Here is a 23,435-nt window from a genome sequence, read left to right as displayed (position 1 = left end):
GCACACATCTAAACAGTTCACTCCTCCATCCCAATCTCACAAACAACCGCCACAGAGTTACCACCAACACATTCTTCTCTGCAATATAAGCAACAAAAACCCTCTTTCTACTCAGCATTAGCAGCAACGACATCACCACCAATACCATCACCAATTGCACCCTTGAATTCATAACCAAACCACAGTATCCATAAATTCTTCTATGGCTTCAAGATCATCCATTACAAATTCCTCTTCAACTCAAATCTCCGAAACTCAATAACACAGACTTTAACTCTTCTTTTGTACCACCATATCAACATCATTCACCATCTGTTTTCTCATTTCTTGGAAAGAACACATTCTTTATTTCCTTGTAAGTCAATTCATACACATTAATTCATCACCACCAGCAGCAGTTTCATCTTTATCTGTTTAAACCACAACAAATTCCTCAACCATCTGTTACAACAACCACAACCACTCCAATTGAATTTCCGGCCAACAAAACCTATTAGAGTCTTCCTCCATTATAAACCCATCCTAGTCCAACCAAATTTGATGCTTAAACAATGGTGACACAAATTAGAGTGACAAAACTCGAAATGGAAGAAAACCAAATTCATACTAGAGTATTAAATTGTTATATTTCAACACAATTTCTAAAACACCCAATAAAATCCTCAAACTTATGAAACCCTAAGTTTTCAATTTAGTTAAAATTCAAGAAAAATTGAAGCTTAAGTAGGAAATAGAAGAATGATTCATACCTAATTCAGTAATAATCACTAATTTCTCCAGATACTCATTAATTTTGATCGGAAACTTATAAAAAATTAATCAAAATTTTTGGTATTTATCATTATTAGATGTAACAGGGGATAAGAAGAAGGAAACGGTGGTGATGGTCGTTGTACTGGTAGTGGAATGAGTGGGGGTGGTGCTGAACTGAAGGGACGTGGTAGACATTCTCTGAATCTGAAGAAGATCGATGGTGTTGCCCGGTGTTTATGTGAAGAAGATGGTGTTGCTGGTGCTTAGAGCATCTCCAACGCCACATCCTTATCCTATATATACGGATGGAAAAAATAGACATCCTTTGCTGATCTGTATTCGAACTTTCCTTATATATAGGAAGTTCAGGAAAACCATCTCCAATCGCGAAAGTTTATGAGGAAGTGGTGTTACAGATGTCTTACATTGATAGGATGGGTGGTTTTTATTTTCTTTCGCGGGTAAAATAAAATTCAATCCCGCCAGATTGTGATCTTCTCTATAAATCAGGGTGGTTCTTTTCTTTTTCTCCATTCACCACGAACTGCAAGTTTAGGTTTTGGTAAGTTTCTCCTTCTTTTTAATTGGTGTTGTTGTAGTATATTTGTTACCAGATGTAGTCCCTTGTGTCTTTGTTCTTTCTATATCAATCAGATTGTTTTGATTTAAGTACACACAATATACTTGTGATTTTGTTTATATGGAGTTCTGATGAGTTTTACTTTTGGTATGTTATAGATATATTGTTGAAAGATTGTAAGACATGGATCCTGCAAGTGAACAAAACAGGTTTGAAACTGAAAATGCCGCGGCTGAGGACTATAGTGCTACTGCTACTTCGTTTGCTCCTAGTCCCTATATGTCCCACCAAAATCAATTCATCAATCCAACCCAATTTCAGTTTCCGTCCCATTTCCCTCACAATATTCATGGTAATTTAGGACCTGGCTATGGGTTCCAAAGTATGATGAGTGCTGCTGTTTCTTCGACACAACCACAAAGCTTTCCTCCTCCGCAAACACAGACTCCTGTTTACCCTTCACAAGCACCGGACGTTGGCAATCAGTCCAAAAAGAAACGAAAAAGTAATCCTTCAACAACTCAATCAGCCAATCCTCCTCGGCGGATTTGGACAACTGAAGAAGACACTGCACTAGTGAAGGCATATCTGTACATTAGTGTTGATGCAATAATAGGAAGGGAGCAGTCAGGTGGCACAATGTGGAATCGGATCTTGAAAGTTTGGAGAGAAAATATGGGAACTTATGATGAGGACCGCAATCCTAATGCTCTATCGTGCCGATGGGGTATCATGCAAGCTGCAGTTAACAAGTTTCACGGACATTATGAATCACTCAACAGAAATCCGAAAAGCGGAACTTCAATCGAACTTATGGTTTGATTCCTTAAACCTTTTTTAATACTGTTGTCACAATTATTGCTCATTACTGGTCATGATGTTTATAGTGACATTTTATATGTGTAGCCACATGTTAAAATGTAAATGTTGTTTATGTTAAACATATAGATTTCTCTTTTCTTTTGGTATTAGTATACGGCAGGGAGTAGAATGTATTTGTATACGACATGGAGTAGAATGAATGATGGAGTTTTTTGTTAGTGTTTCATCTAACTCATTTCCAATCTTTACAGAAAAGTCAAGCTTTAAAAATGTGCAAAACGTTGGAGGGAACCACATTCAGGTTTGAGCATTGTTGGGAGGTTATGAGAAAAAATCCGAAATGGTGTTCTCAGCAGCTTACAAAGCCTGGCTCCTCAAAGAAAGATAAACCAGTAGATGTCATCAATCTCGACACTCTAAAGGAACCAATTACATCAACTGAAGGAAGTGAGGACAACAAAAGTGAGGGTGTTCCTCGCCCAGATGAAGGAAGAAAGTTGAGTAAGGAGAATGCTAAGAAAGCCCATGAACAGAAGGGAGTGATTGGATTTTTGACCAAGCATTTTATCAAACAATTAGAAGTAAGACTTAGTGAATCTGTTCCAAACTTAATCACAATGGATCAGCAGCCACAACAGATAAATTCCTTACAACATTAAGAATACAACATAAAAGAATCCCATCCAAGTTAAACCTTTTCTTAATGTATCGTTTATTTGGGAAGAATCGCACACAATTGGGTAAAAAATTGAAAGTCATCATTCACCAATTCAACAACAATCTAGTAACAAAATATTGCAAATATTAGGGAAATCGAGAAACTTACATTGCATGAACATCGGGTATCTTGAATTGGCTTATACTATCCTAGATTATAACACAATTTCAGATACTGATTTTGATTGATATGGCATAGAAACCCTTATTCTTCTTCTACTCGTCTTCTCCATGTGGTGCTCTCGTTGTGTAAACCCATATACGAGATTTACTTACAGAGAATTGCAAACTCGAATTTGGCTTGTTTGGAGAACAGAAAAAATTTCAGAAACACATCTGTTTAAAACAAATTTGAATTTATATTATTGATGACATGGAACGATTAAATCCTCTAGGAGAACCTATGAAATCAGAGGATGGGCTAGAGGATTTAAGCCTAACCATCGGCCACGTAATCTTCACATCTGCTCTTCAAGTTCCCGTTGGAGATGGTTTTTGGGAAAAAGTAGCAAAATCCGTAAAAAAAGGAACCTAACATCCTCCCGTTGGAGATGCTCTTATGTTATGAAGAAGAGAGTGTAGCCGGTGATTACGTTGGATCTCATAGAGTGTGCTATTATAAGATATGTGGACAAAATAAACACACGTGTCACTATCATTATTGTCTAATCTAAGCCGTTGACTTTCGTAGAGATTGACACAGATGATATCCATACTCAACCTTGCAACATGTGGCGACTTTCAATTTCATTTAATCTAAGTCGTTGATCATTTCCGATATTTACACTAGTTTTAGATCAAACTTCCTCCTCCATACATATGTGTAAGGGCATAAGGGTAAAGTGTGCATCATTAACTCATCTCATCTGAGGAGAAATTGACCGAGAAATTGACAAAAGTAACGGATTTGGATGGAAACATGGATGGAGGACTAGATTTGTAAAATTGAAAAAAACAGGCCTATGGTTGTCTTTCGGGTTGAAAAGTAGGCCTATATTTGTTTGTAATCCAAAAGACATTACTCCAGGAAACCGGTTGAGCATTTGTAACATGGATTCCTGCTTGCACAAAACCAACGTATTCTTCTTTGGTGAATTGTTGCATTATTTTTTCAACATATGAAATACAATGTTTGGACATTTTTTCATTGAAAGAATGATTTCCTTTATATAGAGAAATCAGCAAAGCATCTCGAATTAAAAAAACTATCTGTTATACAGTAATAACTAGTCCTTACGAAAGAAAAATATTCGTTGATACTTGATTAAAGTGATTGTACTCAAATTCAAACATACTCTGAAATGAAATTTGGATCATTTCTAGGATATGCATCGGTATACTATGATAACAATGGATCATCTCCCACTTTGTATTTTGCTTGATAACTTGGATCTCCTACATCATATGCATAACCATGTTTTTCTACGTTGTCTTGCTTTCATGGGGATGTTGAGACTCGTTTCTAGGATGGTTGAACGAGTTATCTTGTATATTTGGTATAAAAGAAGCTGACAATGCACCTGAATCACGAGAGTGTCCCTGTGTAGCCAACAACTCACATGTATGTACTGGATGATATGTTTTGACAAAATATATATATGTCATGGAAGGCCTGAACTGGGATGTGGTTGATGTGGAAACTTTTTGTACAGTCGAACGTGATTTGATTTTGTGCTTCCATGTACCATCGTTTTGTCTCAGACAACCGACACCACATCTCCTGCAAACACTAAAAATAAGATGTATTTCTTATTTTGACAACACCAAACTACATTACAAAGATAAAATAAAAGTATTAATAAGACAAGTAATACTCACATCAATATCCCAATCGGCATTATAATTGGTTTTATGAAATGCACTCAAATAATCATTTCTTATCCGTCTCGTGGCTGGCCTACCACTCTCAGCGACAAATATGACAATAAGATCTGATACACGTGGGAAGAAATGACGATCGAGCGACAAAAACTCATCTGTGTATGTGGATCGCTTATGAGGTGGTGGGCGATGAATATAAGGAATATGGTTTTTAGAACCATACACGTCTTTATTTCTTTTATGTTCAACTATTTTTGAGTACTTTCCAATAGATCTTCGACTCCACGACTCCATATAATCATGATCAGTGAAAACACTGGGTGTACCAAAATACACCACCAACTTTTTCTTAGGCAATCTGCATGGACAAACTCAACACAACTCCGAGAGTTAAAACTCAATCAAGGAAAGTGTCTAGAGTTATATCTCTGTCTCTCTTGCGATTACAATATTTACATAAATGAATCCGTGAACCTAATCACAAAGAGAGTTCTTAGACGGTACCAAAGACCAATATCCAAGGATCAGTCAAGTCGTATCCAACATACTCGGTCGGACGTATCTACTCTGATTGATCAACGCACAACCTTTGATATTCCAATTATAAAGATAAACAATATAATGCGGAAAAAGAAATAACACAAACACCAGAAATTTTGTTAACGAGGAAATTGCAAATGCAGAAAACCCTGGGACCCAGTCCAGATTGAACACCAAACTGTATTAAGCCGCTACAGACACTAGAGAACCACCAATTAATTTCGATATAGAATGTAGCAAATCCCGAACTCACTCTCCCACTGATTCAGGTACATTACCGCTCATTACTCCTCTTGAATCCCAGCAGGACTCCACGCAATTGATTCCCTTAGATGACGTCACACCAACTAAGAGTTGCTTCAACTCAATTGAAGACTTAAAACCAAATCTGCCTCCCACAAATTAAGCCTATATAATTTATTTCCTGATTACGATCGAAACATATGATCAAATCAAACGTAGGATCAAGGTGATGGAAATCGATAGCAATTTGACAAAAGTATATCTATCCTCAAAATTTGTACTTATGCAACCTGAAGTGCAGCTTACATTATTATTCACCTCACAAGAATAAAACTTGCGGAATCACAAAGTTGAGACGAAGAGTACTTTGTGATTTCTATCTATCTTGTTCAAGTGATAAATCAACAATCGAACAAGATCAGGATGCTCAAGTTATCAAGATAAAAGATAACTGGACCTGGATTCACGAATCCCAATGAAGTCTTTGATAGTCGTTAAACCCTAAAAAGGTTTTTGGATAAGAAGACTCTAGATACAAATAGGACATACCAAAAAGTAGTGTCAGGATTCAAAGATCCCGGTTGCTAAGAGTTCCCCTTATATATACTTCAAAGCATAGGTTGCTTTAGGTTTAAGCTAAGATAGCTTTGGACCAAGCAAACAATATTCACCGTTAGATAAAAACATTGAATATTATTCACATAAACAAGATATACACTATGGTTAGGTAAACTGTAATCGAACCGTGTACAAAGACTATGTTTAACATGGTTAGCCGAAACTAGCCAGTTTGAACTTAAAAGCTTAACACTCATTTTCATGAAAACAAAGAAATTAATCTTGACTCACAATCACGTGATCAAATGAGTCTAGTGTTTTAGAGAATGATCAAATGCAAATCATCTTGTAGAAATAATTAATCGCATTGGAACACAATCGACTTAGTTTGTAAATGCACAAAGTACAAATACATGAGAAAAATCGAGTTCCGGAGTTGACAAAACTTTTTCAGTTCACGTACCGATTTGCAAACTTACGTGCAAAAATGAGTTCCGAAGTTGACAGAAATTTTTCAGTTTGCGAACCGGTTTGGAAACCTTAAGATTTTACCGGTTCCGGAGTTCACAGAACCTTTTCAGTTTGCGTACCGGTTTGGGTACTAAACTGGTTCAGGAACATAGAACTATATTGGTTCGTATATCGATGTGGATAGTTAAATCCGGTTCGCTTACCGCAGTTCTAAAATGGTTTGCATATGAACATGCATACCTATCCGGATCACAAAAAAAACAGATTTTCCCATGACGTGCATACGAATATGCGTATGACACAAATTTGTAAGTTGATATATATAGCTACTCCGCTACGTGTACGAGTACATGTAATACGGCTTCAGATATATACCAGTTTTCTCAGTTTGTAAGACTGATAATAATGTCTTGTATTCCGAATATAGTAGTTCTATATTTTTTTCTAAATCAATTCGAAACATTCCCGAATAACATCAATGACATACATCATTTTTTCAGGCTATTTTCGAATGATAAACTTGAATCATGATTTTGGTTCCGAACAATGAATTGTTCTCCACCTAAATTGACCAAGTATGAACAAATGTTCATTAAGGTTAGTCATTATATTTTCAGAAATTCGTAAACTAAATAATTAGTTTTCGACTCGAAATTCTTGTCTATGCAAGCTAGTCTAATTAGTTATGCGACAAACGTCCCAAGGATAGAAAAGTGAATATAACTTGAGAATAGGTGGTTAAGTCTTCACTTACCTTTTGTTGATGAAGTTCTCCAAAAGCTTCGGTTGATCTTAGCCTTCAAACGGTAGAACGCAAATGATGACTGGTCCGTCTCTCAACTACCTCTATCCTAGACCGAGACTTGACTAATTGTAGACTAGAAATCAAGATATAGTTTTGACAACTAAATTTGACAACAAGTTTGAGATAGAAACACTTGTGAGTTCGACCGAGCAATGCTCTAACAATCAAGTACCACTTTTAAATGCAAGTAATTACGATGAGGGTCGTGGTACAAGTAGTGGGTACTGATGTTTACCAATGACCGTAACTACTGTAATTCCACCAACTTGTCTGAGAAAACTTTCTCCCAAGTACAAGGTTTTGTTGTCAAATGGATCAAAAATGACTTTACGCGTTTCAGTGGCACGTTTTGCAATTACCACCCCTTCCTTATATTCATATCAACTATCCAACCACGACATCCATAATATTTGATAAATGGAGTAGTTGTCGATTTTTTTACTTGACATGAAATGAACACCAATATCCTTTGGTTTACCTCTTCCTTTTCCCCTTTATTTATCATCATATAACTTACCCCGGAGATGGATCCGAATCTTCATCACGCTGTTCTAGTATATTGGGAAATAGGCATCATAAATACTCCCAAAACCAAGGCTGCAAATTCATGGAAGGTTCAAATATTATTTACGACTAACATTCAAACGTTCAACAATAATAACAAAGTAAAGTTACTAGTGGGTATGAATATTTTACCATTGACAGATACCACAACAAAAAAAAAGTCACCCGAATTTTTATGATCCGCCGTATTCAATCTCCATAACATATGACCATAAATGACTGATCCCCAATCACAAGTACATAGTATATTAAAATCCCTAAATACCGGTAGCCAAGTTTTAAGAACAACATCGTTCTTCCCACAACCCACATCAAAAACCACCTAGCCATTTGTTGTTGATACTCAATATCGTTATATTTTCCTTTTTTATCCTCAAGAAACAATTTTGTCACACTAATCCGTATTCCTCTTGGTTTCTGCTCAAAAGATTCTTTCTTAAAACGTCTATGTTTTCGTATTGACAACCAGTAATCATATTCGTTTGTGTTGCCCTCCTTGTTGTCGTTTTCCTTCTTATTATTCCTCTTCTAATTGTTCTTATCCTTGTTCAACTTCTTCACCATGTCCCTCTCATTGCTTCCATTTCTTTTCCAAATCCGCGTCAATGAAGGGGGGCAAACAATCTACGGTTTCGGGAGAAAGTTTATCCAGCTATCTTGTACTTAATAGTTGAAAACTTATTTTAGTTCATTGTCCGATGGAAATTTCTGAAAGTTGTGTGAATTCCCATGGTGTAAAGGCTATTTCAAAACTAGGGAAGTGAAATGTATTGGTGGCATGCCACCACCTATCAAATATACCACTAGTTAGAGTTGTGTCGTTAAGTTTTGAGTAACTTATTCCAAACACCGATCCAAACCCGCTATTGTCGACAATTTCTTTAACACGAGGATTTTGGCAAATACAACTCAATAACATTTTTTTTACTACCTCGATTCTTTCTTATACTATGCTTGTCTATTTCCTTGAGGCATTCAAATTTATGTTCAACATCATCCCGCGAAGATATCAGATTTGTGAACTCATAAGATAATGAAATTATTCTGAATCCATCTAATCCTACAACACACACACGTATATCGTACAACACATTGGCATCACAAAAATCATCAATACATGAATTTGATTCAAACAACGATGAACACACTAATACAAAAACCATTTCACTCAACATTGATCATCAATACATCACAAAAAAGTAATAATCATGGAATTTTAATCGCATCTGTGCTCTGAAGTTGCTTGAGAGTTATGTATAATATGACTAATCAACTTAATATTAAGAATTTCATGCTTATCGAGATAAATTTTAACTATAAACTCTAAAATTAGAATTACATACCTTTGATGATTTTATGGATGGAATTAGAAATTGAAAGATATAATAGATCCATCAATAAATATGCAACAAATCCTTTTCTTTGTATTATCAAAGAAATCTTTTTTAATGGAAGAGGGTTAGGGTTAAAAGGAAGATGATGTGAATGAGGAGAACTGCAAACCCGTGTTTCTTCTGAGAGTTTATAAGTAGAATACGAAAACTCAATACCCGTTTGGTCAAAGTCAACCATGAATGCTTTGACTAGGACGGAAATTCAGTTTTCGTATTGCACTATTTACACACTGAGTTTCCGTCTCTATAGGCTAAGCGATGCTCCTCTCTCATAGTGAGGTGCACTTTCACTCTCAGTTCGCTTGGCTATATTTAAGCTACAACCAAACAAAACGCCCAATCATAATACTTGGCCTAATGGAAGCAATAACATGGGGGCAAGGAAAAGGAATTGAGAAACTACATTTATAGAGACATTGCGAGAACGTGATATCAGCTTCAAATGAGAGTTTTAACTTATCAAATGGACCACTAAGAATTTCATTATTGATAGTATTGGAAGTGCACTTATGCACATAGAGATTCAAACAATGATGTTAGTAAGCATTTAGTTGAAGAATGTCATCCGGGAGCCCAGAGTTGTAAGATGAGTTCATGTCTCGATTACTTGGTCCTTTAAAGGTTGGAGCTGGCTCCTTATAGGTTTGGTTACTTTGGTACAAGGTGTCAGGTGATTATCAAGTCAGATTTATGATCCGTCCAATAATTTTTAGGAAGATTTCATCTTATTCAGTAGGCCAATAGACAAAACCTCGTCTTGAGTTTATAAATGTCCATTATGCAAGGTGATGTTCAACAGTTCAAGTAGTTATATCTCCTCTATTCATCAATTTCTTGAGTCATCACATTGATTAGTAAGGTATCCTTCACTCCATCCCTGCTTCAGCAAAAGGGAAGCAAATATATTTGTCCAACTAAGTGGACAGTGCTTCTTTCTAACCTCACTACCACTTGGTTGCTATTTATTTCCTCTATGGCTTTATGGGGAATAAAGCAAGATAACCATGCCAGAGAGTAACATACTTAATGAGCATTAGCCTAAAGCCTGCCATGAAATAGCAACATGCAGGATATCGCCCCTGGATCTAGTCTCCCTTGCTTGACCATTGTGCGATTGACGAAAATGGTTCTTTTTAATGGCGACAAAAAATACTAAAATGTGATCGCCACGAGCTTAAAACTTTTGATTTCCTACCTATCATTTCCCGGGCTAAAGTTCTAGGATGTATAAATAAAAGAAAGTCAAGGAAAAATCGAGAATGAAAGAAAAGATAATCCCCAACATGTGGTTCTGGGTGTCTATCTATCCTCCATCGAACACAATCTTATCTTTAATTCTCTTCTCATACAATTTCAAATTATTATCACTTCAAAATTCCAAAACCCAAACTTTAGTTCACCTCACACTAAACCATGGCTGCTTCTACACTTTCCCCTGCAACTCTTTCTCAGGTAAAACGATAACTTTTCTTTTCGATTTGTTAAATTTATGATCATCAGTACCATAATTACTAAGTTCTAAGATAGTGGGTTAACATTTGTTTTGCATTTCGTATATGAAATCAATCGTATCCGTAACAAGAGATTGTTGTATATATTTATATCTCTTGATATAGGTATGTTCTGGCAATGGGATGTTTTCTCCTTCGCAAGGAAAACCCACCAGGACCCAATTGATGGTTAAAGAAAGGGGAACCAAGATTATTTGCCAGGCTTCAAGTATTCCTGCTGAAAATGTACCGGACATGGGTAAAAGAGAGCTCATGAATTTGCTTCTCTTGGGTGCCCTTTCTCTCCCTACTGCTGGAATGCTTGTTCCATATGGTTCCTTCCTCGCCCCCCCTGGGTATGTTGTTTTCCACTCCCTCATATTTTGCTTTAAATTAGAATAAACTAATTGCTATGGAAGAGATTGAGGTAATTGAATTTGTGTTTCTACTTCCCATTTCAAGTATGAAAAAGTTATCAGTATTTTTAGAATCGATTTGTCTGATGTAGTTTTTATAGAGCCACTTGATATGTTCTGCAGATTTTTCCCTTTTATTGATTTCTAAGTTTTTCTCCTTGAAAAGTATATGGTACACTGAATATTGAATTCCTGCATTATCTACCTAGGGTGTTCATTCTGTGTTGTGCCAAAACATAAGACTTACGGTTCGATAAAATGTAACATATGAATGGATCATGTCGTACAAGTCTATGTACAAATACAAGTATTGAAGCATTTAGAATGTTGAGTAAATTCTTATGAATCCACACTGGAAATGCCTTGAGAAGAAAGCTAGTGCCTTCATTTGGGGTGGTTTCCAAAATACTAACACAACAAGTCAGGCTTGATTATTCATTTCCGTTTCAATTTGACTTGTTAATTTAGCAAGTAGATGACAGTGGAGCTTAAGTGTGATCACGGCGAAGTCCTGAAATAAATTGAGCAAAATGTGGATGCATAGCTAGTAAATGTCTATGATTAGCCCCTAGGTTTTAACAAGAGTTCTTTTTTTAATTTGCAAGTTCTGGATGGATGCGTAGCTAGTAAATGTCTATGATTAGCCCCTAGGTTTTAACAAGAGTTCTTTTTTTAATTTGCAAGTTCTGGATGTGGGTTTTTACGTCTTTCATTTGGATAATAAGAACAGCTCAGGAAGTGGAGCTGGTGGACAAACAGCAAAGGATGCTTTGGGTAATGATGTCATTGCAGCTGAATGGCTCAAGACCCATGGACCAGGAAACAGAACCCTAACTCAGGGATTGAAGGTATTACATACTCATCTAATCTCATGAAGACGGTGATCTATTTTATAAACTCTATTCTAAATTCAACAGAAATGTATCTTAGAAGCAATATTTATGCACTCTTGCCTTTCAGGGAGACCCTACTTACCTAGTTGTGGAGAACGACAAAACACTTGCAACTTACGGTATCAATGCAGTCTGTACCCATCTTGGTTGTGTGGTTCCATTTAATGCCAATGAGAAGAAGTTTATCTGCCCTTGCCATGGTTCGCAGTACAATAACCAAGGGAGAGTTGTTAGAGGACCTGCTCCTCTGGTAAGGAACATAGATTAATCTGTCCCCTTTTTTTAGACATTCATCTAGTCATTGGTCTATTTACATTGTAACTAATGAATTCTTGATTTTGCTTTTTTCACAGTCCTTAGCATTGGCACATGCTGATGTTGTCGACGGAAAAGTTGTATTTGTTCCATGGGTTGAAACCGATTTCAGAACAGGCGAGGCCCCATGGTGGTCTTAAACATTTCGCATCTCTTCAATATCATTTCCATTCCTCATCTAATCAGCTTGAACCGAGTCAATTTGTTTGCTTCAATGCATAAATACATATCATCATACTCCTGCAACGTTCTTGTTTGTAACTCTTAAACTCAGGCTTGTAAGTTGTAATCAGAACTCAAATTGAACTTATTTGTTATATATCATCCATCTTGTTCCAACAAGAACAAATCCATATGAAAACTCTTCCTGTGAATATTTGTGTGATGCAATGCCACCAACACTGCACATCAAAGCGTTCCAACCTGTAGCAAAAATTCTGTTTTCAGCAAGCACATGGTGAAATATTCCTGATGGAACTGAAACAATAACTACACTCAGAAAAGTCTGACTCACTTTGGTGCTTTGTGACCCTCCTCTGTAGTGCATGCTTCTTTCGTGGTTATCCATCAATATAACCCCATTTCTAACCAACTGAAACCTTTCAACTATCAAAGAGGAAAAGAGAGAAATATTGTAGGTTGAATTCGAATTAGTTTTCATGGCTTCTTCAGTAACTTCTTCGTCTCTCCACATAAACAGAAGCAAACATCCTCTTGAAGATGAGAAGCCAAGTACCCATGACTACACCAAAGGCGTTAAGCATCTCGTAGATACAGTTTCTAATTTACACTCCATCCCTTTTCAGTACATCTTACCTGTAATACCACCGGCATGTCCGTCAACAGTTTTTACTCACCCTTCAATCCCAGTCATCGATTTAGATGGTCTGAATGAATTATCAAGTGAGCGAAGGATCTTGGCTGTTCAGAGTATCAGTTCTGCATGTGCGGAATGGGGATTCTTCCAGGCAAGCTAACTTTTTTTACCTCCTTTGTCATTTTTGATAAAATATTTCTTGGGAATGTGTACACTAGTTTGGTGACAGATCATTGGTAACTATGGTTTGTTGCTGGCTATATTAACAGATCGTTAATCATGGTATCAAGGCTTCTCTCATGGAGGAAATGCTGAAATCAGTTGAAGGGTTCTTCTCTCTTACATGGGAAGAGAAAACGAAATATGCTTCAGATGATGTTATGAATCCAGTACGGTACGGGACAAGCTTAAACACATCGAAACCCCACGTTCTCCATTGGAGAGACTACTTACGCCACTTTGGGCATCCAATTGAAAGCAGCTTTCACCTCTGGCCTGATAATCCTTCTAACTACAGGTATATAAAAATATGACCAATCTTCTTTTATTTCATGCAATTAACTTCAGATAATGTTAAACTTTGTTTCTGAAATGGATGAAGGGAAGTAGCAAAAAAGTACTTGGAAGATGTCTGGAAGTTGGCAATGAAGATAAGTAGTGCCATTGCAGAAGGATTAGGTCTCGAAAATGATTACATAGAGAAATCACTTGGTGAAGGTTGTCAAATTGTTGCCTCAAATTACTACCCTCCATGTCCAGAGCCACATCTTACTTTAGGTCTCTCTGCACATTCAGACCACGGAGGTCTTACCATTTTGATGCAGAATGATGTCGATGGATTGCAAGTTCGGTACAATGACACTTGGATCCCAGTCCATCACGTTACTGGCACACTCGTTGTAAACATTGGCGATTACTTGGAGGTAAACATACCAACAACGCCTCCTTTCTCCCTCAAGAAACTTTTATTTAACTCTTTTTCTAACATTAGTATTTTTGATAACCAGATATTGAGCAATGGGAGGTACAAGAGTGTGGAACATAGAGCTGTGGTCAATGAGGACAAGACTAGGATTTCGATAGCTGTGGGTCATGGGCCTGATCTGAACTCCATAATAGCGCCTGCACGCGCCCTTGTCGACGAGAAGGATGAACCTCCTCTTTACAAGCCCATTGTTTACAGAGACTATATGAGATGTCAACAGAGCTGTGCAGTGAGAGGAAAAGAACCACTAGGAATTGTAAAGACCAATGCATCCTCAACATCATCATCATCATTAGAGATTTCATCACCGCAGTAGCTACTTCATCATCCTCAGAGTTAGCATCATCAGCCAGAGTTTTATGTTAATCACATTAAACTTGAAGAATTATTGGAAGTTAGGTTCAATGGAGACTATTGGAGCTGCAACAAGTTTGGAAACCAAGTTTTACTTGGTTGTTACGTTTAAGAGTTTGTCTAGAATGTTCTAGAAGTTTGCCAAGCTATACTTGGAAGCTACGTTTGTTATTTAATTTAGTATTTTGATTGTCTAGGAAGTTAGTTATTTTTGGAACTCTAATTGCCTTTGAACTAGTATAAATAGGCTATATGCCTTGAGAGTTATGTATGCGCATCAGAAGGGTTTATTGTTTTAATAGATTCTTGTTTGGCAAACTTCTTTGAGTCTTTTATATCTTCTTGTGTTATCTTTTGTCAGATTCTACATCTGGCATCAAGAGTTGTAAGATCCTAGGACTGTGATGAAGAAATTGCAAGGAGGATGGCATCCAGTTCAAGCTCAATAAAGGTTTCAGTATTTGAAGGAAAGAATTTTGAGCATTGGAGAATACAAATGGAGAACATATTCAAATACCAAGAGGTATGGGACATTTTTGATGTAGGTTATGTTGAACCTGCAGAGAATGCAGCTTTGACTGCTGAACAAACAACATTTTTACAAGAAAATAGGAAAAAGAATGCGAAAGCTACCTATATTCCTCATCAAGGTGTGCATGAATCTCTTTTTTCGACAGAAGTGTGTATATCAGTGAAGCCAAAAAGGCTTGGGATGCTTTGAAAACCTATTACAAAGGGTCTGACAAAGTAAAGAAGGTAGGACTACAAACCTTAAGAAGAAAGAATGGCTTATTACAGACGGATTTTTTCTCACGAACATTAAGTGTAGTTAATGAGATGAAATCCAAAGGTGATACTATAGAAGATTCTACGAATGTGGAGAAGATTCTACGGAGTTTACCAGATAGTTTTGAAGCAAAAGTAATTGCAATAGAAGAATGCAATTCAGCAGCAACTATGAGTTTGGATGAAATATTAGTTTCATTACAAGTTTATGAGCAGAGAAAGACAGAAAGTATGCTTAAGAAACCAGTTGAGGAAGCACTTCAAAGTCAGATTAACTGGAGTAATGGTCAATCATCAAACTCATATAGAAGACCTAAGAAAAATATTGACAGAAGCCAGATACGTTGTTTTAACTGTAAAAATTTAGGTCACTTCCAAAGAGAGTGCCCTGAAAAGAAGGTTGAAACACGAAATAATGCAAATTTTCTTGAGAAAGAACAAGATGATTCTGAAGTTCTTTTACTGGCATATATTACAGCTCAAGAACACAACAAAAATAAGTGGTTTTTGGATACTGGTGCAGTAACCATATGTGTGGAATGAAAGAGCTATTTGTGGATTTAGATGAATTAGTAAGCACAAGTGTAAAATTTGGGAATAATGAGACAATTCCAGTATTGGGAAAAGGAAAGGTACTATTCTCAAGAATTGAGATTATTCATATATCTTAGATGTTTATTATGTTCCCGGTCTATATCAAAATCTACTAAGTATGGGGAAGTTAGTAGAAAGAGGATATAGTATGAATATCTCGGATGGTGTTTACTCGATTCGTAATAAAAGGAAGAAGCCGATTGCAAAGTTAAATATGACCAAGAATAGATTATTTCCTTTAAATATACAATATCAAAAGGAGATATGTTGTAACTTATCAGTACAAGAGATATACTACAGTTCATCAACACAAGATAACACCTGGTTATGGCATATGCGGTTAGGACATGTCAACTTTAACAGTTTGCAATTGTTATCAAAGAAGGAGATGGTTACAGAACTGCCAACTATAGACTATCCTGAGAAGAAGTGTGAAAGTTTTATATTTGGAAAACAATATAGAGATCTCTTTCTTATAGGGAAAACAAAACTAGCACAACAACATCTGGAGTTAATTCATTCTGATCTTTGTGGACCTATGGAAGAAACTTCGCGTGGAGGAACTAGATATTTCATTACATTCATTGATGATTTCAGTAGACAAGCATGGGTTTATCTACTAAAACAGAAGAGTGAAGCTTCTAGTGCTTTTAAAACTTTAAAGCATTTTTTGAAAAACAAAGTAGAAGGCAAATCAAGATATTACGTACTGATAGAGGAACAAAGTACACTGTGAATGACAAGTTTCTAGAAGAATGCGGTATTCAACATCAAATGACAGCAAGATACACACCACAACAAAATGGTATGGCAGAAAGAAAAAAATAGAACTATAGTAGAACTGGTTCGTTCTACGAGAAGAGCTAAAAATCTACCAAAAGAATTTTTGGGAGAAGTTGTATCATTGCAGTTTACCTGTTGAATATATGTCCTACCATATATCTTCTACACAAAACACCAAAAGAAGCATTGACAGGGAGAATACCTAGTGTTAGACATCTCAAGGTATTTGGGTGCATAGCATATGCACATATACTAGCAGAAATTCGAAAGAAACTGGACAACAAGAGTTAAAAATGTATCTTTGTTGGATATAGTGTTGCAACAAAGGGTTATAAGCTGTATAATCCTAAGACAGAAAAGATAATCATTAGCCGAGATGTTGTTTTTGATGCATCAAGTCAGTGAGACTGGAATTCAACCGAAGATAATGTTGTTTCTGAAAAGCAAGGAATTGTAACTTTACAAGATAATATCACTGCCCCTAGTGATACTGAAGTTACTACTCCTACTACTGTTATGGAGACTGCAACATAGCAAGAATGAGAAGTATCAACACGTCCTTTACGCAATCGTGTTGCACCAAAACGACTTGAAGATTATGTGGTGACAAGAGATGATCAAAATTAAGATGAAGATCTTATTAACTTTGCTTTATTTGGAGACAGTGATCCAATTAATTTTGAAGAAGCATCTCAAACTAAAGGTTGGAGATAAGCAATGGATAATGAAATTCAAGCAATTGAGAAGAATGAAACTTGGAAACTAACTACACTTCCGCATGATAAGAAATCCATTGGAGTTAAATGGGTTTACAAGACGAAATATAGATCTAATGGTGAGGTTGATCATCTTAAAACTAGACCGGTTGCTAAGGGGTACAAACAGAAACCAGGAATTGATTACTTTGAAGTCTTTTCTCCTGTCGCAAGACTTGATACTGTGCGATTATTAATTGCAATAGTTGCGCAACACAAGTTCAAAATATATTAGATGGATGTGAAATCTGCATTTATGAATAGTGTGCTTGAAGAAGAGGTGTATGTTGAACAACCTGATGGATATATAAAAGAAGGGGAAGAAAATTGTGTATACAAGCTACACGATGCCTTGTATGGATTGAAGCAAGCACCACGTGCTTGGTATACACGAATTGATACATACTTTATCAGTAGTGCCTTTGAAAAGTGTTCATATGAACATACACTTTATATGAAGACTGATTCTCAAGGTAATATGATTATTGTGTACCTGTATGTTGATGATCTTATCTTCATGGGAAATAACATGGTAATGATCAATGAATTCAGGAAGGCCAGGATAAAAGAATTTGAGATGACTGATCTTGGCTTAATGTCCTACTTTCTGGGACTTGAAGTTGTTCAAACAGAAGATGGAATCTTTGTTTCACAACAAAGATATGCAAAGGAGACTCTGAAACGATTTAAGATGAATGAATGCAAATCTATCTTAACTCCTGTTGAGAGATGATTAAAGCTTACAAAAGAAGGAACTGGTGAACTTGTGAATCCAACCGATTATAAGTGTTTGGTGGGAACTTTGCGTTATCTGACTTCTACTAGATTAGACATTGTTTTTGGTGTTGGCTTAATCAGCCGATTCAGGGAATCCCCTAAACAATCTCATTTACAAGCTTCATAGATCACTCTGAGGTATATTAGTGGAACGATTGATTATGGAGTCCTATATAATTCAACAGAAACTATGGAGTTAGTTGGATATACTGACAGTGACTGGGCTGGAGATATAGAAGAAAGGAAAAACACTTCAGGATTTGCTTTTCATATAGGATCTGGTTATTTCTCTTGGTCATCTAAGAAACAACAAGTAGTTACTCTATCTACAACAGAAGCATAATACATATCTGCAGCTTCATATGCAACACATGCATTTGGTTAAGAAGAATGTTGAAGTCTCTATATCATGAACAAAAGGCTCCTACTCAGATAGTGTGTGATAACAAATCAACTATTGCACTTACAAAAAGTCTTGTTTTTCATGGGAGGAGTTAGCATATTGACATTAAATATCATTATATTCGAGAAATGATCAACAACAAAGAGATAGTTGTTGAGTATTGTCAAAGCAATGAGCAAGCAGCTGACATATTCACAAAACCTTTAAAGGGTGACACATTTGTTTACTTAAGAGGAAAACTGAGAATGCTGGGACTTCCTAGTCTCGGCATGAGGGAGGCTGTTGGAAGTTAGGTTTAATCGAGACTATTGGAGCTGCAACAAGTTTGGAAACCAAGTTTTACTTGGTTGTTACGTTTAAGAGTCTGTCTAGAATGTTCTAGAAGTTTGCCAAGCTATACTTGGAACCTACGTTTGTTCTTTTATTTAGTAGTTTGATTGTCTAGGAAGTTAGTAATTTTTGGAACTCTCACTGCCTTTGAACTACTCCCTCCGTTCTTTTTTAATAGGCCAGTTTCTATAAATAAAAGTTTCAAAAAATAGGCCAGTTTCCTAATTGGGAAAGTCAAATGTTATTTTAATTTTTTGGGACCACTTTTCTCTTAACTTTTTTTGATGACAAGTGTTATGTGGACCACTTCACTTTACTTCTTTTGCTAACAAGTGTCATGGGGACCATTTCACTTCACTTCTTTTATTGACAAGTGTCATGAGAACCACTTTCAATGATTAGTTCTCTTAATTTCCTTAAATTTCGCTAAAAACAAAACTGGCCTATTAAAAAAGAACGGAGGGAGTAGTATAAATAGGCTATATGTCTTGAGAGTTATGTATGCGCATCAGAAGGGTTTATTGTTTTAATAGATCTTGTTTGGCAAATTTGTTTGAGTGTTCTATATCTTCTTGTGCTATCTTTTGTCAGATCTTACAAGAATAAATCTGTACAAGTTATCTTATCACTGTCAGCATTTGAATTTGAAATATGAAGCTTGGATCGTAGAGATCGAAATTTTTAATCATATACTAATTCAAACACCATATGGTTATCAGAAACTAAAGTATATACAACTTCGATCCAAATTGTATTCCAGAAAACGCAAAGAGCTTGAAAGTTTTGGACATCCACTGCCTTTATCATTTTATTTTACTTACATAACTATATACCTTACAAGAATCTGACTTAATGCACAATGAAGAAAGAAAGGCAATCCAAATTACCCAATTCAACTGGAAAACTACCAATTTACCTGGAACCTGAAAAATGGGTAGTGCAGATCTGCTTCATGATCCTGAAACCTAGCTTTACATCCCCATCAACGCATAGCTAGCCCTTACCGAGTTTCGGGTTTCTGCTCCATTCCACTCCCTTGCGTTTCCACTCCAGTATTGACCATGGCAGCACCGTAAGCCGGAAACATAGGGGAATTCCTTCCTCCATAGTACATTTGTTGTCCTTCTGATGAAATCACCCCAGTTGGGAAATCATATGTTTCTACTGGTCTCATTCCTCCTCCATATACCTGAGCCATACCAGGAACTTGATGCCTATAAACTGGCATCTGACCCAATGGTGCTTGAATTCGCGTGACGTACGGATTTTGAATATGAACAGGTTGGACTGGACCAGAACCCGGCACGTAATACATTGGTACTTGTTGGATGGAAGGACCTGGATAATGATGTGATTCTGAAGTTGGCATGTAATGCCAACTAGGGTTACCGGTTTGTTGCTGTGGCTGTTGCCTTTGCTGCTGCATCACTGGCTCCGCTACTGTATCAATGAAACTTTCAACCTGTGTCTCCTTGGTATCTACAGTTGAAATTGGATTAATTGGCTTAGTCTTGACAGGTCGAAGATTCCGAATGGATGAAGTCGAACAGTACGGAGATGAATTCACTGGAGCAGGTGATCCAGGATCCGAATTAGAAATGTTATCCCCCAAAATCTGCCGATTCTTAGGTTTTGATTCATCCGAGGTATCGAGTCCAAACAGATAATCAGGAACTTCAGATACGATTGATGATACTTCAGACCTGCCTCGTTCCAGTGAAGCTGATCCACCATTAAGAGCATCAACAAACCAACTTTCCCTCTTCGTTGATCCATCAAGCAGTGATCCAATACTACTGCACCGAGAGTTGCCAGCAGAAAATAGAAATAGGCGGAGACGAGATAATTTAGGATTAGAATTAGGGATACTGCCTTGTACTAACCGATCATATTCATCCATCATGTTCTCAACATCTTCATCAGTACTTACAGAGATTAAAGCATCAAGATCTTCATTTGGTAGCTGATATTTGATTGTGATGTCGCTATCACCTGATAGTTTTGAGACTTTGTTAAGTAGGCCAGAGAAATTTGTACCACGTTGAACAGCCACAATCCGTGTATCACCTCCAACATATCGAAGTTGATTGTCATGAGGTCTTGGAAGAATCTGACCACCGAAACTGCACATGAATCTGATACGCGGCTGTAAATCATCACTAAATCTTGGTGTCTGGTTACTTCGTGGTGTTGATGTTACGGAGTCAGCTCCTCCTGATTCCATTTCTAATTGTTGCAGAGTAGCCATTTTCCGGAATCTCAGTTACTGAATTATTTCGATCAGATGATAAAAAAAGTTAGTTCATGGACAATTAGCGTTGTAATTATTGGAGTGCTAGATATAATAATATAACCTTTTCATCACATCAACATACAGTGAAGTGTCGCTTTCTCAGAGTAAATAACACTACAGTGGTGTATAGCAACGGTTTTTCCCAATATTCTAGTCGCCGTTGGTTTTACAGGATCCCATAAAACGACAAGTAATCCACAGCGGACAGTGTGTATATAAATAATTCATACTGACTGATTGATGGATTTCACATCGATATTTTGATCGGACTGAAAACGACGAATTTATGCACGGTAGGATGCCGGTCGGTGAAGGACAAATCCTCGTGTTTGCTGACTGTGCTAAACAGCTTAAACTACAGTAGCAGCTGGAATTGGATATTCTATCCCGGGTCTAAAAATCTGAAAATATCACCCACTTGGCCACTTGCGTTTATGAAAAACGTCACAGGACTCATGAGTCTTATTACCATGGTTCCTGATGGCTGATGTAGAGGATGGATGATAGATGGGTTACATGGGTTACCGTTAGAAGAAAGACTACGGACTTTAGAGTTAGGCCTCCAAGAATGAGACGAGACCACATGAAAATTAACATGACCCTTTGCCTATGGCACTTGTACGAAAAAAAAAAATGTACCGAATGGAAAAAATTAAGAAGCTAATTGTGGTGCTCTTTTTTAGTTAGAAAAGCAGCAGTTGGTGGACATCAATGTCATCGTAGAGATAAGATTAGACAAAAGCAGATATTTGAATTTGATGATCTTCAATCTTAATAGAGTGGCCAATATTTGATAGTGCCAGGCTGTTCATGATCCAAGATTAATCATTTTAGTTAAGGACAAACATTTCCAAGTAAAGATTTTTTTCCTTAAACAGATTTTTATTATCAATACTATTTAAGATTAATCATTCGATGAACATAACAACAAAATTAAACTTACAGTGTTACTAGAATTGGATAAATAAAACACAAAATTGATTTTATTTCCTTCCTGAAACTGTTGGCTCTAGTCATATTTTTTTTTTCCATAATCACTAAACTAATCATCTGAAAGTAAACTTCATCCATATGTCACACCAAATATATATATGAACTAACTGAACTCCATGTTTTTTCTGAAAAAATCATAATTGGACTAATTTCTCATATAAAAAAAAATCAAAATTGAACTAATAAAGTGATGAATCACGCGTCAATTAGACAGATAAGGAAGAGAATTACTCACTTGTTCGAGTTTTTCTGGACTACTGGCTTCGACGATGCTTTAGAAAGCACTTTAGTTTCTCTCTCTCTTGAAATTTTGATAGTTTTCGAGAGAGAAACTATGATGGGGGGTTGATGATTGACGAGAACTCTGTGACTTTACTTCTTTTCTTTATTGTTTTTCTGTTCATTGTTAGGTGAGAACGAAAAGGAGAAAGAAGAAAAGAGCAGTTGCAATGGACGGCTGTGTGTGATGCGGAAACGTGGGACCGCATATTTGTTTGTTTGTTTCCTATCGTGCACAGCGACGTGGATGACATGCTCACATATTAGTTCACACGTACGCTCAATGCTTCTTTCTCCACGTGATTATCACGTGTTTAAGTTATCCTCCCCTCCGTTTCAAAAAGGAAATTCATTTGATCGCCCGTGGGCCGGAGTCCTACAGGTTGAACGAGTATCTCCACCACCGTCGGATGATTAGAGTCGATGTTACTGAATTTATCCTTCCCGATTTTAACCGTATCTTACGTGTTTTTTTAAAAAAACTTGCTAACTACACGTCCTCATCAACTTAGGCGCCCACGCCCAAAGAAAGATTAGGAAACAAGAATTTTGCTCACACTCCGGTGTCTAAAGCACTTTATGTTTAGGAGTCCCTTGGGGACTCGTGCACTTAGGGCGCCTTTTAAAACATAGCTTATGTCCCCTCTTTTTTATTTTATTTTTTTTCTTGTTGTTAGAGCATAGCTCGGTTGAACTGGTTGTCATATTTTAATATCAAAAGTCGCTTGATTAAGTACTAGAGTCAACTTCGTTTAGGTTAGACTAGAAAGTCTAAGAATGTTGAGACTGTAGATGGGCAAAACAATTTGCTGGTTTTTTAGGGAATGGAGAGACGACCATGTGGACGGAGGCTCCTCAACCGAACAAGCTGCCTATCCTCAAATAGATGCACTGCACGAGAGTG

General features: G+C 36.8%; 4 protein-coding genes across 4 annotated transcripts; 3 read left to right on the top strand and 1 right to left on the bottom strand.

Moving 5' to 3' along the window:
• The first annotated feature begins 1,297 nt into the window (after positions 1–1,297).
• On the top strand, positions 1,298–2,814 carry LOC113290859 (glutathione S-transferase T3-like). The gene is made up of 3 exons (XM_026540449.1): positions 1,298–1,315; positions 1,492–2,149; positions 2,407–2,814. Exons 2-3 carry the CDS (start codon positions 1,517–1,519, stop codon positions 2,812–2,814), a joined length of 1,041 nt encoding a protein of 346 aa, XP_026396234.1. The 5' UTR covers positions 1,298–1,315; positions 1,492–1,516.
• A 7,748-nt stretch (positions 2,815–10,562) lies between these two features.
• Positions 10,563–12,735, top strand: LOC113287773 (cytochrome b6-f complex iron-sulfur subunit, chloroplastic-like). The gene is made up of 5 exons (XM_026536613.1): positions 10,563–10,720; positions 10,885–11,114; positions 11,905–12,022; positions 12,135–12,317; positions 12,421–12,735. The coding sequence occupies exons 1-5, from the start codon at positions 10,682–10,684 to the stop codon at positions 12,520–12,522; spliced, it is 672 nt and encodes a 223-aa protein (XP_026392398.1). The 5' UTR covers positions 10,563–10,681; the 3' UTR covers positions 12,523–12,735.
• A 1,082-nt stretch (positions 12,736–13,817) lies between these two features.
• LOC113285717 (protein DMR6-LIKE OXYGENASE 1-like) lies at positions 13,818–14,706 on the top strand. Its single transcript, XM_026534491.1, has 2 exons — positions 13,818–14,122; positions 14,207–14,706. The coding sequence occupies exons 1-2, from the start codon at positions 13,844–13,846 to the stop codon at positions 14,498–14,500; spliced, it is 573 nt and encodes a 190-aa protein (XP_026390276.1). The 5' UTR covers positions 13,818–13,843; the 3' UTR covers positions 14,501–14,706.
• A 4,956-nt stretch (positions 14,707–19,662) lies between these two features.
• On the bottom strand, positions 19,663–22,675 carry LOC113287772. Its single transcript, XM_026536611.1, has 2 exons — positions 22,488–22,675; positions 19,663–21,232 (listed from the first exon to the last, which is right to left on the bottom strand). The coding sequence occupies exon 2, from the start codon at positions 21,212–21,214 to the stop codon at positions 19,967–19,969; it is 1,248 nt and encodes a 415-aa protein (XP_026392396.1). The 5' UTR covers positions 21,215–21,232; positions 22,488–22,675; the 3' UTR covers positions 19,663–19,966.
• Positions 22,676–23,435: the final 760 nt, after the last annotated feature.

This window comes from Papaver somniferum, chromosome 6 (assembly GCF_003573695.1).
Source record: "Papaver somniferum cultivar HN1 chromosome 6, ASM357369v1, whole genome shotgun sequence".
Taxonomy (NCBI): Eukaryota; Viridiplantae; Streptophyta; class Magnoliopsida; order Ranunculales; family Papaveraceae; genus Papaver; species Papaver somniferum.
The sequence above is the reverse complement of the archived record's forward strand: the minus strand, read 5'-3'. Positions and strand labels throughout refer to the sequence as shown.

Coding starts and splice junctions, on each gene's coding strand:
- LOC113290859 (XM_026540449.1), top strand. CDS start 1,517: ATGGATCCTGCAAGTGAACAAAACAGGTTTGAAACTGAAAATGCCGCG. Junction 2,150..2,406: donor GAACTTCAATCGAACTTATG/GTTTGATTCCTT, acceptor CAATCTTTACAG/AAAAGTCAAGCTTTAAAAAT.
- LOC113287773 (XM_026536613.1), top strand. CDS start 10,682: ATGGCTGCTTCTACACTTTCCCCTGCAACTCTTTCTCAG. Junction 11,115..11,904: donor TCCTTCCTCGCCCCCCCTGG/GTATGTTGTTTT, acceptor TAATAAGAACAG/CTCAGGAAGTGGAGCTGGTG. Junction 12,023..12,134: donor CCCTAACTCAGGGATTGAAG/GTATTACATACT, acceptor CTTGCCTTTCAG/GGAGACCCTACTTACCTAGT.
- LOC113285717 (XM_026534491.1), top strand. CDS start 13,844: ATGAAGATAAGTAGTGCCATTGCAGAAGGATTAGGTCTCGAAAATGAT. Junction 14,123..14,206: donor ACATTGGCGATTACTTGGAG/GTAAACATACCA, acceptor TTTGATAACCAG/ATATTGAGCAATGGGAGGTA.
- LOC113287772 (XM_026536611.1), bottom strand. CDS start 21,214: ATGGCTACTCTGCAACAATTAGAAATGGAATCAGGAGGAGCTGACTCC.